This window comes from Pecten maximus, chromosome 12 (genome assembly GCF_902652985.1).
Source record: "Pecten maximus chromosome 12, xPecMax1.1, whole genome shotgun sequence".
In the NCBI taxonomy this organism is placed as follows: Eukaryota; Metazoa; Mollusca; class Bivalvia; order Pectinida; family Pectinidae; genus Pecten; species Pecten maximus.
In genome coordinates this window covers 10,199,495-10,214,877 of record NC_047026.1, presented here as the reverse complement: position 1 = coordinate 10,214,877, position 15,383 = coordinate 10,199,495, and the positions used below count along the sequence as shown (strand labels likewise).

At 37.0% G+C, this 15,383-nt stretch overlaps 1 protein-coding gene across 1 annotated transcript; it reads left to right on the top strand.

Moving 5' to 3' along the window:
- The first annotated feature begins 8,700 nt into the window (after nt 1–8,700).
- On the top strand, nt 8,701–11,416 carry LOC117339222. The gene has a single exon (XM_033900696.1). It carries the CDS (start codon nt 9,783–9,785, stop codon nt 10,308–10,310), a length of 528 nt encoding a protein of 175 aa, XP_033756587.1. The 5' UTR covers nt 8,701–9,782; the 3' UTR covers nt 10,311–11,416.
- Nucleotides 11,417–15,383: the final 3,967 nt, after the last annotated feature.

Genomic DNA, 15,383 nt, shown 5'->3' with positions numbered 1-15,383 from the left:
AAAACAACTATATGATGAAATATTACTTATCATTTGTATATCTAAGTATGTAATTTATCTGTGTTGATATCTTGTGACAATGGGTGTATCTTCCGTTACAGAAATGCATTGCGTTTTAAGCATAGGAATCACCGGAAGGGTAAATGTAGTTACCTATATTACAATGCTGTATGTATATTCTGAAATATACCATGTGTCATAGGAATAATGTGGACTGAACCACTACCGAGTCGTGAAATTAAGCTCTTATTGCTGTCTATTTATGAAATCAATCAGTACGTAACATCTCCACAGCTGAAAATTATATTGATGTGATGGGTGTAAGCAATAAAGCTACAATTCTAACCCTTCCTAAACACCGGCTTTTATTTTCCCTTTTCCACGGTAAATTTTGTTTTCTTAGAGCTAGAATTACGGTTGTGTTTACAAATCGATATTCTTGCGTTGTTTTTCGTTGTTCTTCAAGGTGATCACGTACTAACTTTGAATTATACCAAGTGCAGCAAGTGTAGATCATAAACTGTGTTAAAACAGAGACACTTTACTCTGTCGTTAAGCCTCTATGTGTAGTTGGAATATTTATGTCCCTGTTTATAATGCCTTTTGTCGTATCCACGTGCAGTATCTACACTGGGATCAATAAATACAACAGATAGCGTGCTGCTAATTAGCTGACAATTGGAAGGTGTAACCGTTTAACAACAATTTTCTTCTCGAATTATCGCTATCCTGACCATTACTCGATAACCGAATCCCGTATTCAATATTTGTCTGGTCATTTGTAAAATGTATATTCAACCGCTGTTTTCATGTAACACTAGACAGTATCGCGGTTGCGAAATGGAGGAAAGAGGCAAGGGTCTGGTCTTATTATGGTGGAGACCTTCGAAGTTTCTTGTATTAGATTGAAGATCTGGTACCAGGGCCCAGTTGTTCAAAAGGTTATTAGCTTAATGACTTGATTAGTGAAAATTTCATTTCTCATTTATTGCAAAACCTGTGAGCATGTCGTCTTTAAATTATGTCAGTTGGAAGAGAATTAGAATTAAGAATTAAAGAATTAAGTTTTGTCAAGTTAGTTGTTAATTATTATATCATGATTTGGAAGAAATATTATTAGAATGTGATTAGCCTTATCAGATTTTGAACAATTGGGCCAAGATGTGTTGTAGGAAATGTCCAAAGTTTACCTCAATGACAGTACTAGACTAAAAACATCCTTCAGAAACTTCTGGTTATCTCCACAGCATTACTGGATTACAGACATCGAGGACTAGGTGGGTTGTAGGAGATGTCCTACAGAAACTGAAGACATCGAGGACATGATGTTATGTAGGAGATGTCCTACAGAAACTGACGACATCGAGGACCTGATGTTATGTAGGAGATGTCCTACAGAAACTGAAGACATCGAGGACCTGATGTTATGTAGGAGATGTCCTACAGAAACTGAAGACATCGAGGACCTGATGTTATGTAGGAGATGTCCTTCAGAAACTGAAGACATCGAGGACCTGATGTTATGTAGGAGATGTCCTTCAGAAACTTCTTGTGGCCTCCACAGCCGTACTGGACTGAAGAGTTCTAGTATCAGATGTGTTGTAGGAGAGGCACTTTTAAAACATCTTTTCACGCTTTCTTGTCCGTTCCTTAACTTAAAAAATGTCCTTAATTTAGAACTTTCCATACGAAGGCTTACAGAATTTAAGGCAATCAATTTTAGTTAAGGAACCTATTACGTACTGTTTTCTGATGGAAACTTTGAAATTAAAGAATCTCTTAAGTGAAGGAATATTACTGAAATTGGCCCCTGGTGACCTACATATATGTATTGGAACGAAGACATCTGGGACAACATGTGTTCTGGTAGATATAAAAGGGAAGTTGAGATCCAAATTTAGTAACCTCTTACGATCATGCAATGGTTGCAGCAGGTACAATTCGTTTGCCCTACCTGCAGGAAAGTCTTGTGTATTGTTCATAGTATACATATGAAAAGATGTAGAGGAGCTTATATGAGTGGATACGTCATATGGAATGAATCTATTGAATGGGTTCAATAACTTGATGGACGAATGGCATATTAATGAATTTGATTTAATTTGATTAATACCATAGGACATAGTCACGAGTGTAAGATTCTGGTTGCCATTTAATTCGTATGCATGTGAACATATTAAATGAAAACTGTCAAATTAATGTTTATATAAGACAGGCGAATTTCGACCCGAGCGGTATGTTTTCTCTACAGATGCAATCGTATGACGTCACTATAGTGTTATCGCACATGCGCCTTGCGATACTTTTGATGTATGACCGCATTGAATGGTTGTATAGGCCAGTTATATGATAAATATATCGTAACTCAGTTTAACCTAACACAGTTATTTCATCCAACAATAACAAGTTATTGAATCATGTTATGTAATGACTTGTTATTGGGAAAGGATGCTGGAACCTATATATTGGGATATAGACTGGGATAACTCCGATGAATGGCGAACGTTTCTCGGACATAATTACAATCTCTCGCATACGTCCTGTTCAAATGATCATCTAAGTGCTCGAGTCGATGTAATCACAATGCTACATCAACAAAATAAATTTGATTGAAGGGATATTGGTTATTGATATTGTTTTTAATAGAAACAGTGTGAGTATTTTCTGAATAGTTGCTACTTATGAGTAGAATTAAATTCCCGAGTGGCTGATAAATCGGCTGAATGGAACCAGTTTTGTATTATGCATTTTTATAAATCAGTAGCGACCACGTTGTGGAATTGCTTACCGACTGTAACCAGGAAATCGAAAACCTCGGCCAAAGTCACAAGAAGGAGGTTAAAACGTACGTTTTTACATTTGCTTTTTAGTCTCTCGTAGACGTCCTGTACACATTATCGTTGATCGCGTCAGTATAATTATAAAATATATTATTACATTATGTACTTTAATGTGAATCTCTTTCCCTCTCTCTCTCTCTCTCTCTCTCTCTCTCTCTCTCTCTCTCTCTCTCTCTCTCTTCGAATACTTGTGTTGAATATCTTGTGTAATAATTGTTATGGGAGTAATTTTGGCTTGCAGCTGAGAAAATGGTGGCTACGAGAACCTGCTGGTTATCACCGACCATTCAACCCGCTATAACCCAGGCAGAACAAATGCCAGGGTGTTATACACTATAGCTATCCCGCCCGAATTAAAGTGGCTGGGGCAGGAATTTTGAAAGCAAAGTTACCAAAGAACTCAACACGATAGCTGGATTGGAGAAGACCAGAACTAACTACTATACGATTGACAGTGGCAATACTGCTATAATGTTAGGTATAACATATGAAAAACATAAATCCAATGCAAAGTCTTATGTAGCTCCACTTGTACACGTTTATAATGTAACAAAGCACAATACAACTGGACATTCTCCTCATTACACCTGATGATTCGTTGGCACCCGAGACTTGGTGGGAACCCGAGACTTGGTGGGAACCCGAGACTTGATTAGCACCCGACAGAATTCGCGTCTTTTTTGAATTTGGAAGTTATAGCGAGAATTAAATAAACATGATAAACAACCGTCACTCGTTGGGAAACATGTTTATCCCATAACTTCTTTACTTACAAATGTCGAATTCAAATTATCCCAACTTCGCAACTCAGTTCTGTACCGAATCATTACGCGCCAAAATATGGATCGTGATAAAGGAAAGTTTATTATCCAGTTTAGATGCACAACTAATATCATTTGTACTATATTTGTTTATTATAGAATTTTAACAACTGAAATACTAGTTTGAAAATCATTGTGTTTTTGTTTTATTAATAGAACAATTGTTTAGATAACTCCACTCAAATATTCAAAGACGCCGCCGCGAAATCGAACTTCACAGCTGATTATAAGGCAAAGTATACCGTCAGATTTAATTATCCGCCCTTCCATGAATTCTGGAGTGATCCTATCACTGTTTATGGTGATGTTAAATTGTATCTAATATTTATTCAATATTTATTCAATAGTTCGGAAACCCAGCTTGAGTGCTGAGCAATGTGTGTTTTTTTATGTTTAACATTTTACGGTCACAACACAAATGTTCCAAAATGGACTTTTTAAATTCTTATGTTTGGGATATAAATTTGTAATAAGGAATGATAAGAAAGTCTGTATTTGTTTGTTTTTTCTGCTGATACAAAAGCCGCACCTAATGACACCGACATAGCTACCAGTGTACAAGGGAAAGGGACGTTTGAGGCTTAGGCCTGCGGTAGATGCTGCAGCCGCCGTTTTATTCAATTGACTACGATTAATGACAACGATTTAATAATTTTGTCGGACAACTTTGTTTTGATAATTCATTCATGGTTATTGGGATCCACTGCATATAGGGAATCACAAGGGAGATGGGAGTATAATTTCGGTTCGCCACAATCAATGTAATATCTCGCCTCCTCGCGAAGTCAATTTCACCATCATCAAATTATATTTCGTACGACTCAAACCCCCGATTAATCGGCATATCTATGAGGACACCCCTCTTACTCAAATACACTCAACTTGTCCGTGTTGATCTTTTTAATGACGACAAAAAGAATAAGTGAGAATGGTAAAGTAGTCCTTTGTCAAAGACCAGAGGTTACTCAATCAGAATTGGTGGTGGGTAACAAATGACCAATCGGAGGCTCTGAAAGTGGTTACGAATTTTATCACGTGGCATAACTCACAGTTTGTGAAACAAGCGTAGTTATGGGATAAACACTAATTAAGCTTTTCTCTCGATTTACCGATCTATTAATATTGGCGTAGTTTAAATATCTAACATAACTTGGAATCAAACAAATGGGGCCCAGTTCAGAAAGAAATGACAACACGAGACCTTTGCTTTGAAAACAGTTTTACATAGGCTACAACTTTAACCCGGTCGATTTGGTAGCGGTATATGACTAGGGAACTCCATATTCTGATACTGGTGGTCATTGATGAGGTAGATTCCGTTTAATACCCAAATCTAATAGACTTTTTTTTTAAATTTCATGATCCTAGTCAATTATCAGAACCTACGATGCACGATGTAGGTTAGTCCTGGAAAATGAGTTAAAATGGAGACTGAAATATTTGCAGGTCATTATAAACAAGGAAAGAACATTATTAGCCAATAAAACACATGCATTGTTCAATTGAGACTGATTTATTTGCCCGATAATGATGGTGTAAAATATACGGATTTTTCAACAAGTCATCTTAACAAAATCAAATAACAAAAACAAAAACCGAGCCGTATCGTGACATCCCTTATACTCAATAGCAGTATAATGGTATTGAGAACAATTGGGATTCCATATCAGAATCTAGTCCTTTTAGAAAAATAACAGGACTTGATCATTTCAGCCAACACAGAATTTTTTCCTCGAATTGTCGCTTTAAGATATGAAAGTTGTGAACATTGATATAACTAATATAAGTGACAGATTCTTTGTGTTAGTATTTTCATACACAATACCTTAAGAAGAGGACTAGTAGAAAATTGTATATCACTGTTTCGTGTGTGCACATAATGGAGTTTGTTTAAATATTCTACTTGTGAAATACGTAGATTGCAAACTTGCCTGAACCAACCCGAAGACCAACAGCAAGGAGGCGCAAAGCGTTTAATTATTCTACTTTTGACAGTGTATAATAATCGAAATGCATAGATTACAAACTTTCTTGAACCGAACACAAAGATAACAAATGCCGATTGACACACGAAAAACAGACTGTGACGCCATTGTGAACAATTTCTATGTTTGTTTACGTGTGCATTGTAGGTGTTATTCTTTCGACGCGAGGTTTTATTTTTATTGACTATGAACTATATCGAGGTTGATATATGTAACTTGGAATTAACATTCTTACTGTAACCTGTAAACGGGCTCACTATAAATATCTTGTTCACTTGTATAACACAGTTTTCCAGTCAATATTGGAATCAACCTTTGGTTATAGCTCATCATACTTTTCATGAAAATCTAAGCTTTGGTTTGCACATTCAATCTGCAACCTTGGGACCTTTGTTTTTCAAAATTTGCAATCTGCATAACTATATTATGCAAAAAATCTTTTCAAAATTAACGTGTTTGCTTTAATTAAAGTTTCTAATTAACCTTTTTAAGTCATAATGTTAATTTGATGTGACGTTTTGTTTTGATAATCAGTTCACATAAAGTGAATACATGCAAACTACAAAACTCAGTTCTGTAAGTAATTGATATTCACTGGGAGAAATTAAAGAAGGATATACATGTACATGAATACAAGTTATCTAAAAAGTCCACAATTTCATAAGAGGAATTGGTCTGTCACTCGCTATGATTTATAACATTATTATCTGAGGCAAAGTCGTATACTTTCCCAACTTAAGATATAACGTCTCCTGACATGACATTTTATTACAAAACAGTATTTTCTTGTAACGGAAATGTGATATGTAATGGTTCTAGAACGTTTTATACAAATATAATGTATTTTCCATTGCTTGTATGTAGAAAGCAGCCTTCTGATTGGCTAAGTTTTCTTTTCATACCTCTATGAGGTGTTGTATTGTGACGTCACAATACGACCATTGACGTTGCGTATTGATTTGTTCAAAAAAATCCATTTATCAATATTAATGTTAATCAAATATGAGTATACATGTTGAATCTCCATTTCAAAGTTCAAAGTTTGCTCTTAAACTGCACATATTCTCATGTGACTTTGTTTTGAAAGAGCACATTCCAATACATATGATTGTAATAAGATGGTACACAATAAAAATGGTTGAATTTGAATGGACAAACTAGAAACAGTTTCTAATCTTCACATTTCCATATTTCTGCTTTTAACCAATTGACAAGGCGTATATCTTAATCTTCACCAAACTTGTGGTTTCAAAATTCCATTTAATTTGTCCATAGGATTTGACAGCTCACTTCACATTACCAAGAGGGTATATTAGTTCGTATAATTGTCATCGCGTTGAGGACTTGACAAAACCATTGCTATAAAACTAATTCACGGTAAAATAAGTGCAAACATAAAAAGGATTTCCACTGCAACTGTTACCGCATATAGGCTATGTATTTATACATTGCTGAACACGCTTATGAGATATAATTGCATACTTGTGTTATTTACCTACAAAGAAATGAAAAACTTGTTTCATCGGATATTTAATTCTTTTGAATGATAATGCAATATAACATATTATAATCTGAAAAGGAAGAAAGAGCTAACACCAGTCCAATAAACTATGTAGGATTCTCTGGTAGGTGGATCGTTGGAGAATGGATACAAAAATGTATGCAGGGGGACACTCAATAGCAGTAGATATACAACATCGTTGGTGTACTCAACATCAACCAGCATCAGAACCTGCGTCAGTAGGAAACTTTTATTATTTGCCAACCGTTTTCGCCAATTACGGCTTGTCAGGTGCAAATAATAAAACAATTCCACCGACTTAATTTGTGAAGCTGGTTGATTTTTAAAACACATCTACATAACATATTATATTATTATCCTAATGTTGTTGTTTTTTTATTATTATTTTTTAAGACATTTTTAATACATAAGAACCACACACACAAACACACCTCAATTCCAATATGTATGGTTTGAAACTATCATCGAAATCATAGTTCATCTTCATCATCATCATAACCTATCTCAATGTTTGACAACAGCTAAAATTCTGTTTTACTCGACATAGCTTACTGCACTTTCAGTATTTAGATTATCTCCCGGAATGTATCAAATAAATGAATATAAAACGGGGCTGCTGCTTCAACATCTGACAATTCTTACTTAATCTGAATACCAACGAAATAAATCAGATGAAGACATATTATGAATTTATTATAGCCACCCTACGGGATTAACGGCAGGTCGCGAATGACTTAAATGGCCTCTAGAGCCTCAGGGATCTGCCAGGATGGTAAGTAGAAATATAAGGAGTCAAATTGAAAAGACCACTACAAACATGTAACCATTTCTTTCTCCACATGTTTCGTCTTTAAATGATTTTCCCTGTGAAATTAAGGTTGTCAATAGCTATGGAGAGACAAATTAGGTTGCTTCTTCTTATACAAATGTAATACTACTTTATCACAAAGTCGACCACAAACGGTTGTGCGTAGAATGTTCTAACTTGTTGAGTGATTGCAAATATCTTGGTGGACAAAAGAGTGCCTTTTTTTTATTTGTTGTGTCAGGAAGGAGAGTTATTAAATCTGCGTATGGAATAGCCTCGATAATTGGTCCCATGTATTATTAATGATGACATTGAATATCATATACCGCATGTCACATTGCCGAATTGTAATATGTAATTAACTCAATAAGTCTGTAGCAGTGAATGGCGCAATGGTAGCTAGTAGAGTATTCGTCGCCCCTACACTGGGCTCATGTTGTGTCGGAAGCAGCCATTTCGTTGGTATGAACTAAAATCAGTTGAGTTTCGAAACAGGTTATACAGACTGCAGTTACTAATTTATCTTAGAACAATTAGTTTGTTTTCTCTAAAGGTTAACCCGTATCGTGAGCACGTGTTCCTATTCTACAATACTAGCTACGTAAATGTAATGAGAAGACTCTCCTTTAAGAACTATACATGGCCTTTATTGCTTAAGTGAAGTAACCAATCAATATTCGTGGTAGCGTGTATATATAGGGAGCAGTTGACGGGTTATACTACAGATCATATACTTCTGTCATTACATCACAATGGACGACAACGTGTAGTACTCCAGTGATTAGGTACCAAGTGATGTCAACAGGAAGGCGATAAATGGTGGTATGGGGGATGTGTACCGATACCCAGCCTAATTGATGGTATTAACAATGATCTGCCTCAATATCAGACCTGCTGAGAGACGGAACCATTGTACGGAGCACTACTGATGATTAGGCTATTACGATACGAGTGTTTAATTCCACTGCCATTGTAAACAGCACTGTGTCAACTATTGTCGTCGCTTTGTCTGCATTTGTACTAAACTTGTGAGATTAAATCGTACCATGCTTTACTCAGGTGCGTACGTAGGGCACCTCGAACTGGTTCCACTTGGATTTGTTTATGTCGGACGTTAATGAACAGATTAGAAAATTCTACTCGGATGTGTATGGCCACCTTTGTAGTATCAACCACTTCAATCTGAGGTAGGATCGTCTCGGTCACGCCGGTCGTATCATCACCTCTCTCGACAGGCCGTGTCATCACAACTATTGGGTATTGTTTTCTCACCTGTAAACATTTCTCTCACTTCTACATTGACTATAGCCAGTTCACAATCTATCACGATCTACTGTACATAACATCGGCGTGTATTTGTGTTGACATTGGCCTCGATGATTTTACTAATGTACCAGTAAACGTTGAGTCAGCGGACCTCGACCCAGTCACCTGTGAACCTCTTTGGGACGGAATCGTCTATTTCGATCGCTAGTGATATTCAATTGATAACGTATGAAAGCTAGGTCAGGAACTGCATTATTTACACTCCTCAAGATCTGACGTCATCGGAGGGGACTCTTTACTAGTCTGTGTCCAGTGTGTCGTAGTAAAACACCTCATTATTCACAACACAGGATAGCGACTAGCTGGCCGTGACTGTATCTCATTCAACTGTTGAGCGTGATCATGCAAAGCGTGACGGAGAGGTAATTAATTAAAAGTAAACTTGTTAGCCGATGGCCGGTGTATACTGATAACACCAGGTTGTGTTATGCACAGTAAACATGTTGTGATTACGATAGTGTGAAAACATATTTATCCAATATGAATCGCCTTCAAGTTGTTAACATGGAGACTATGGAGGACATCCGACCGCGATGTAACTCCGACTCCAGACTGATGAAACCACCGAGTGGAAAAGGTCTCAGGACTACCGAAAATATTGTGGTTCTCCCAGAAATTCTGGTGGAAGATTTCTCGGAAATGAAGATTCAGGTGAAAGAGAAATTTGAAAGTGGTTCTTTAAAAATCAAAGAAGATTTTAGAAGATGTAGTGATGTTGGCTTTAAAACTGACACAGAGCCGTTTGCGAGACCTCGTGCCAATACCTGCCCAGATGACATGTTTCGTCCAGTACGGAGGCGTCCCTCCACTCCACCTCCGAGAGACATGGAGCACTCTGCCATCCGAAGGGACATGAAAAACAAGCGGAGATCAGGAGGAAAGTTGTTTTCTTTCGCCCCTCACAGCCTTAGTAAAGTGACAGAGGACACATTGGAGGGCACAAAAACAGACGTATTAAACGGAGATACACAATGTAATCATTCGACTATGTTTAAGTCTGGTCTGTGAAATTGTTAATCAGATGTAGTTCTTTGGGGTGATGTTGTTGAATGATTCTGTCCAAATATATAGAGTGAGTTACATGGATGTTTAAGTGGAGAGTGCAATTGTGGACAAGGCCGGAATTGTGACATTACGGACGGTGTCAAGTTATATGGCGGTATTTCAAGTGTTTCCTGAACGTACACAATGTACGTGTATGACCAACGTATGCGTGTGTATGTGTGAATATACATGTGTATCGATTTGATATGTGGAAGCGCGGTTTGTATGTGTTATATTTATTGTAGCTTTATGCACTATGTGTAACTGTGAGATAATTAATTATATTTTAATTACACGTAGTTCGTGTCTGAGTTTATGTTGACTGCCCATTTTAGTCATGTCATTGCCACATGTGCGAATCCCTCGGGGTTAAATACCTTAAACATTACTATACATTCAAAGGATAAACAAAATTGTGATAACGGCCGGGTTAAACGGTTTATTGTATCAACGTAAACACCTGGGACAATCATTGTTATTATGGCAAGATTTGAAATGAGGAAAGATTAAGTAGCCACAATCATGTATGAACGACTGAATATATATATATATATTTGATCATTACGCTCTGGTGCATAGCACGGGATTTTACGCTCCGTCAAACAATATCTGTTAGTATATGTATGTATAGATGCGTTCTACCGAAAATCACTTTTAAATCTCAACAGTCATAATATATATGGTGGAATTACAAAGCCTATACACACCACACTCAGACAGTCACCTGTACTGGGGAATGTAAATGGGGTCTGGGCAATTAGTGAAGGAACATTCCTAAGTGAATGAACGTTGTCAGAACCATATCAGATGAAAACACAATATGTCACCTTTATTGGTACGAAAATTGATCAGGTTCGGTTTGTACGTAGACAGGTTGTTTTGACACAGAGTCTAGCAGAATTACTACACAGCGTGTATAATCGGAATACCCTATACCCACAAACTTTCGATGGTGGAATCCACAACAAAGAAAATAACCTATATACAGTATTAATATTATAAACCAAGTATAGAACTATATTTGTTATCATCTTAAACATTAAAAGTATACCTCGTCACATTTTAACAAATTAATGCATGCTTCTTTTTTTTCTTGTTTAGTTGTGTTTATCTCCGGGGTTTAGAGTGCTAAGTTATGGTCGATGTAAGTAATATGTAGGGGAATGAGATATCATAGGATATAGAAACGGATAAAACATTGAAACATTGCTCTTTAGCAATAGTTTGATGTTTGCTAGTGATAGCTCCATTAGAACTAGGACGAGTATGGGTTCTATTATCTGACCAAGATGTAGTCGTTGCAATTGCTACTGACTGCTGCTGGTTTCAGAGTTAGCTGATCATCATTGTTATAAGACCATTTGTACTTTGCTGCTAACGTGTCCAGAGTATGGCGTTCGGTGACTCTTTCTTAAGATCTGGCCGCGATTGACTCAGATTTCAGGAAATACGAGATATTTCTAACAAGAACAAAAGCTTAAAACATCTAACGATCAGTCACATTATTCCTCCAGATTAATACCGAAATATGTTTCACAGGGCCGCAATTGTATGTCACCTAATACAACAATGTTATTATCGTGTATAAAAGTGGCGGTGAAACAACATTCCGTCAGTATATTATACCACATGTATCATAAAAACACGTCGGATACTTCACCAAACACAAAGTGTAAACTCATTATATTATTGATAGAGGACAACGTGTGAGGTGGTGTTTAATATCCCCGAACACACTAGTGTTAACACCTTATATTATTGATAGATGGCAGCGTGTCTGATGGTATTTAATATCCCCGAACACACTAGTGTTAACACCTTATATTATTGATAGATGGCAGCGTGTCTGATGGTATTTAATACCCCGAACACACTAGTGTTAATACCTTATATTATTGATAGATGGCAGCATGTCTGGTGGTGTTTTTATCTCCGAAAACGCATGTGTTAGATCCGTATATTATTGATTTATAGTTGACAGTGCGTCTGGTGGTTTTGGGTTTGATGTTCTTGCGATATTCGAGGTGACACAGGTGTTTGTAAATGAAAACAATCAAGGACCATTTTGAGTTCATGAGCTTGATGTCATGCACAGAGTACTAACCATACACACAATAAAAACTACAAAGAATTCTCAATGTGGGCTACTCAAATAATACAAGGTAAGCTACTTAAATAATACAAGATAGGCTACTCAAATAATACCAGGTACACAACTCAAATAACACAAGGTAGGCTACTCAAGTAATACCACATAGGCTACTAAAATAATACAAGGTAGACTACTCAAATAATACAAGGTAGGCTACTCAAATAATACGGGGTAGACTACTCAAATAATACAAGGTAGGCTACTCAAGTAATACCAGGTAGGCTACTCAAATAATACAAGGTAGGCTACTCAAATAATACAAGGTACGCTACTCAAATAATACAAGGTAGGCTACTCAAATAATACCAGGTACACAACTCAAATAACACAAGGTAGGCTACTCAAGTAATACCAGGTAGGCTACTCAAATAATACAAGGTAGGCTACTCAAATAATACGGGGTAGGCTACTCAAATAATACCAGGTAGGCTACTCAAATAATACGGGGTAGGCTACTCAAATAATACCAGGTAGGCTACTCAAATAATACGGGGTAGGCTACTCAAATAATACCAGGTCGGCTACTCAAATAACACAAGGCAGGCTACTCAAATAATACAAGGTAGGCTACTCAAATAATACAAGGTAGGCTACTCAAATAATACGGGGTAGGCTACTCAAATAATACCAGGTAGGCTACTCAAATAATACGGGGTAGGCTACTCAAATAATACCAGGTAGGCTACTCAAATAATACGGGGTAGGCTACTCAAATAATACAAGGTAGGCTACTCAAATAATACAAGGTAGGCTACTCAAATAATACAAGGTAGGCTACTCAAATAATACCAGGTACACAACTCAAATAACACAAGGTAGGCTACTCAAGTAATACCAGGTAGGCTACTCAAATAATACAAGGTAGGCTATTCAAATAATACGGGGTAGGCTACTCAAATAATACCAGGTAGGCTACTCAAATAATACGGGGTAGGCTACTCAAATAATACCAGGTAGGCTACTCAAATAATACGGGGTAGGCTACTCAAATAATACCAGGTAGGCTACTCAAATAATACAAGGTAGACTGCTCAAATAATACGGGGTAGGCTACTCAAATAATACAAGGTAGGCTACTCAAATAATACGGGGTAGGCTACTCAAATAATACAAGGTAGGCTACTCAAATAATACAAGGTAGGCTACTCAAATAATACGGGGTAGGCTACTCGATGCATACGTTGGATTCATTAATCGATTCTACAGAGGGTTCACTTTCGTGTCAGGGTTGATTTTTGTTGTGGGTCACATTTTCAAACCTTTTACCAATGAGATACAATAGGGATGTCCTTTATACTCTATTGCACCAGTTGTTAATGGAGAACATGTCGCTTTAAGATATTTGTTTTTATGTTACTAGGAATTTCAATTGCAGTCATTATTCGGGACTTATCCTTAACCAAAACGCATCTCTTTTTGGAACCAATCTGTAACACTTCCGGTTGAACATGCTATATATAGATCAACCCATAACGTAACCAAAATCGTTTTCCTTTGTTTTCGGAAGCATTATTGGACTGAGAGAGTAAGCAACATATTGCTTAAATCATTCAATAGGAGCAAAACCTCACGGCGAATACGCCTTTGATGCCGAGTTTAACAGTCCGCGGATTCATGGTTGTTTACAGTAAACAGCGACCGGTTAATGTTGTTATATAAATTCAATTTAACTCTGAGTAAGACTTGGTAGTTTTCTTGGTCGGTCTGAGGATAATAAGCTACGTAATTGTAATGAGAAGACTCTCCTTTAAGAACTATACATGGCCTCTATTGCTTTAGTTTAGTAACCAATCAATATTCGTGGTAGTGTGTATATATAGGGAGCAGTTGACGGGTTATACTACAGATCATATACTGCTGTCATTACATCACAATGGACGACAACGTGTAGTACTCCAGTGATTATGTACCAAATGATGTCAACAGGAAGGCGATAAATGGCGTTGCGGGGATGTGTAACGATACCCAGCCTAATTGATGGTATTAACAATGATCTGCCTCAATATCAGACCTGCTGAGAAACGGAACCATTGTGCGGAGCGCACTACTGATTGTGTTTACACTTTGAGGATTCTTATAAATAAGTGATTTTGTAGCTTAAAGTGCAGTACTGTCTTCTGTGAACATGATGGCCCGCCATCTTGAAAAGACCATTCCCTAACGGGTACACAACTATGTTTATGGAGTAGACAGCCTCTGTTCGTGTTGGTAGTCAATATTTCTCTCACAGGAATCAAAACACGCTGAAAACAACACATTAGGTATATCGTTATATTAATGAATTGTTTATCTGAAGCGAACGCATATTTATTGGGAGTAAACAACCAGTCACCTAACCTAACCAATCCTTGCAAATGGCTATATCGACTTATAATCAATTTTACACAAAAAGAAAATCTTGTCTGTTATAGCGTTTAAATTGACGATAATCATAAATAGGACAAAACATATTTTGACAACATCAAATTACTTTCCGCATGACGTCAGCCATTGTTATACTTGACGTGGAAATGCGCGGTTACTTCGCGAGAATGAACACCGAAACACGAACTGCTTTGACGCTTGATATTGTGTCAATTTGTATCTGTTTGCAGGGTACGTTTCGCTGATGAGAATCAATTAAGCTCCTCAAGGCGCAAGTTGCTTCATTTCACTCACGCGCACTTTGTGTGCAACAAGAGGTCAACTACAAGACGGGGATGTCTAATACTACTGATAACACTACATTTTTATTATTGATAACAAAATGTAATGTCGATATTTGATTAGAGTACTTGCTATTTTTTTTTGGGGTGTCAGTCTTGGACTCTTGCTTTGCCTGCAGGACTCGCTCAAATTTTGACCCTCTATAACTCTTAGTATTGAAACTCGCCAAAATCCTGCGG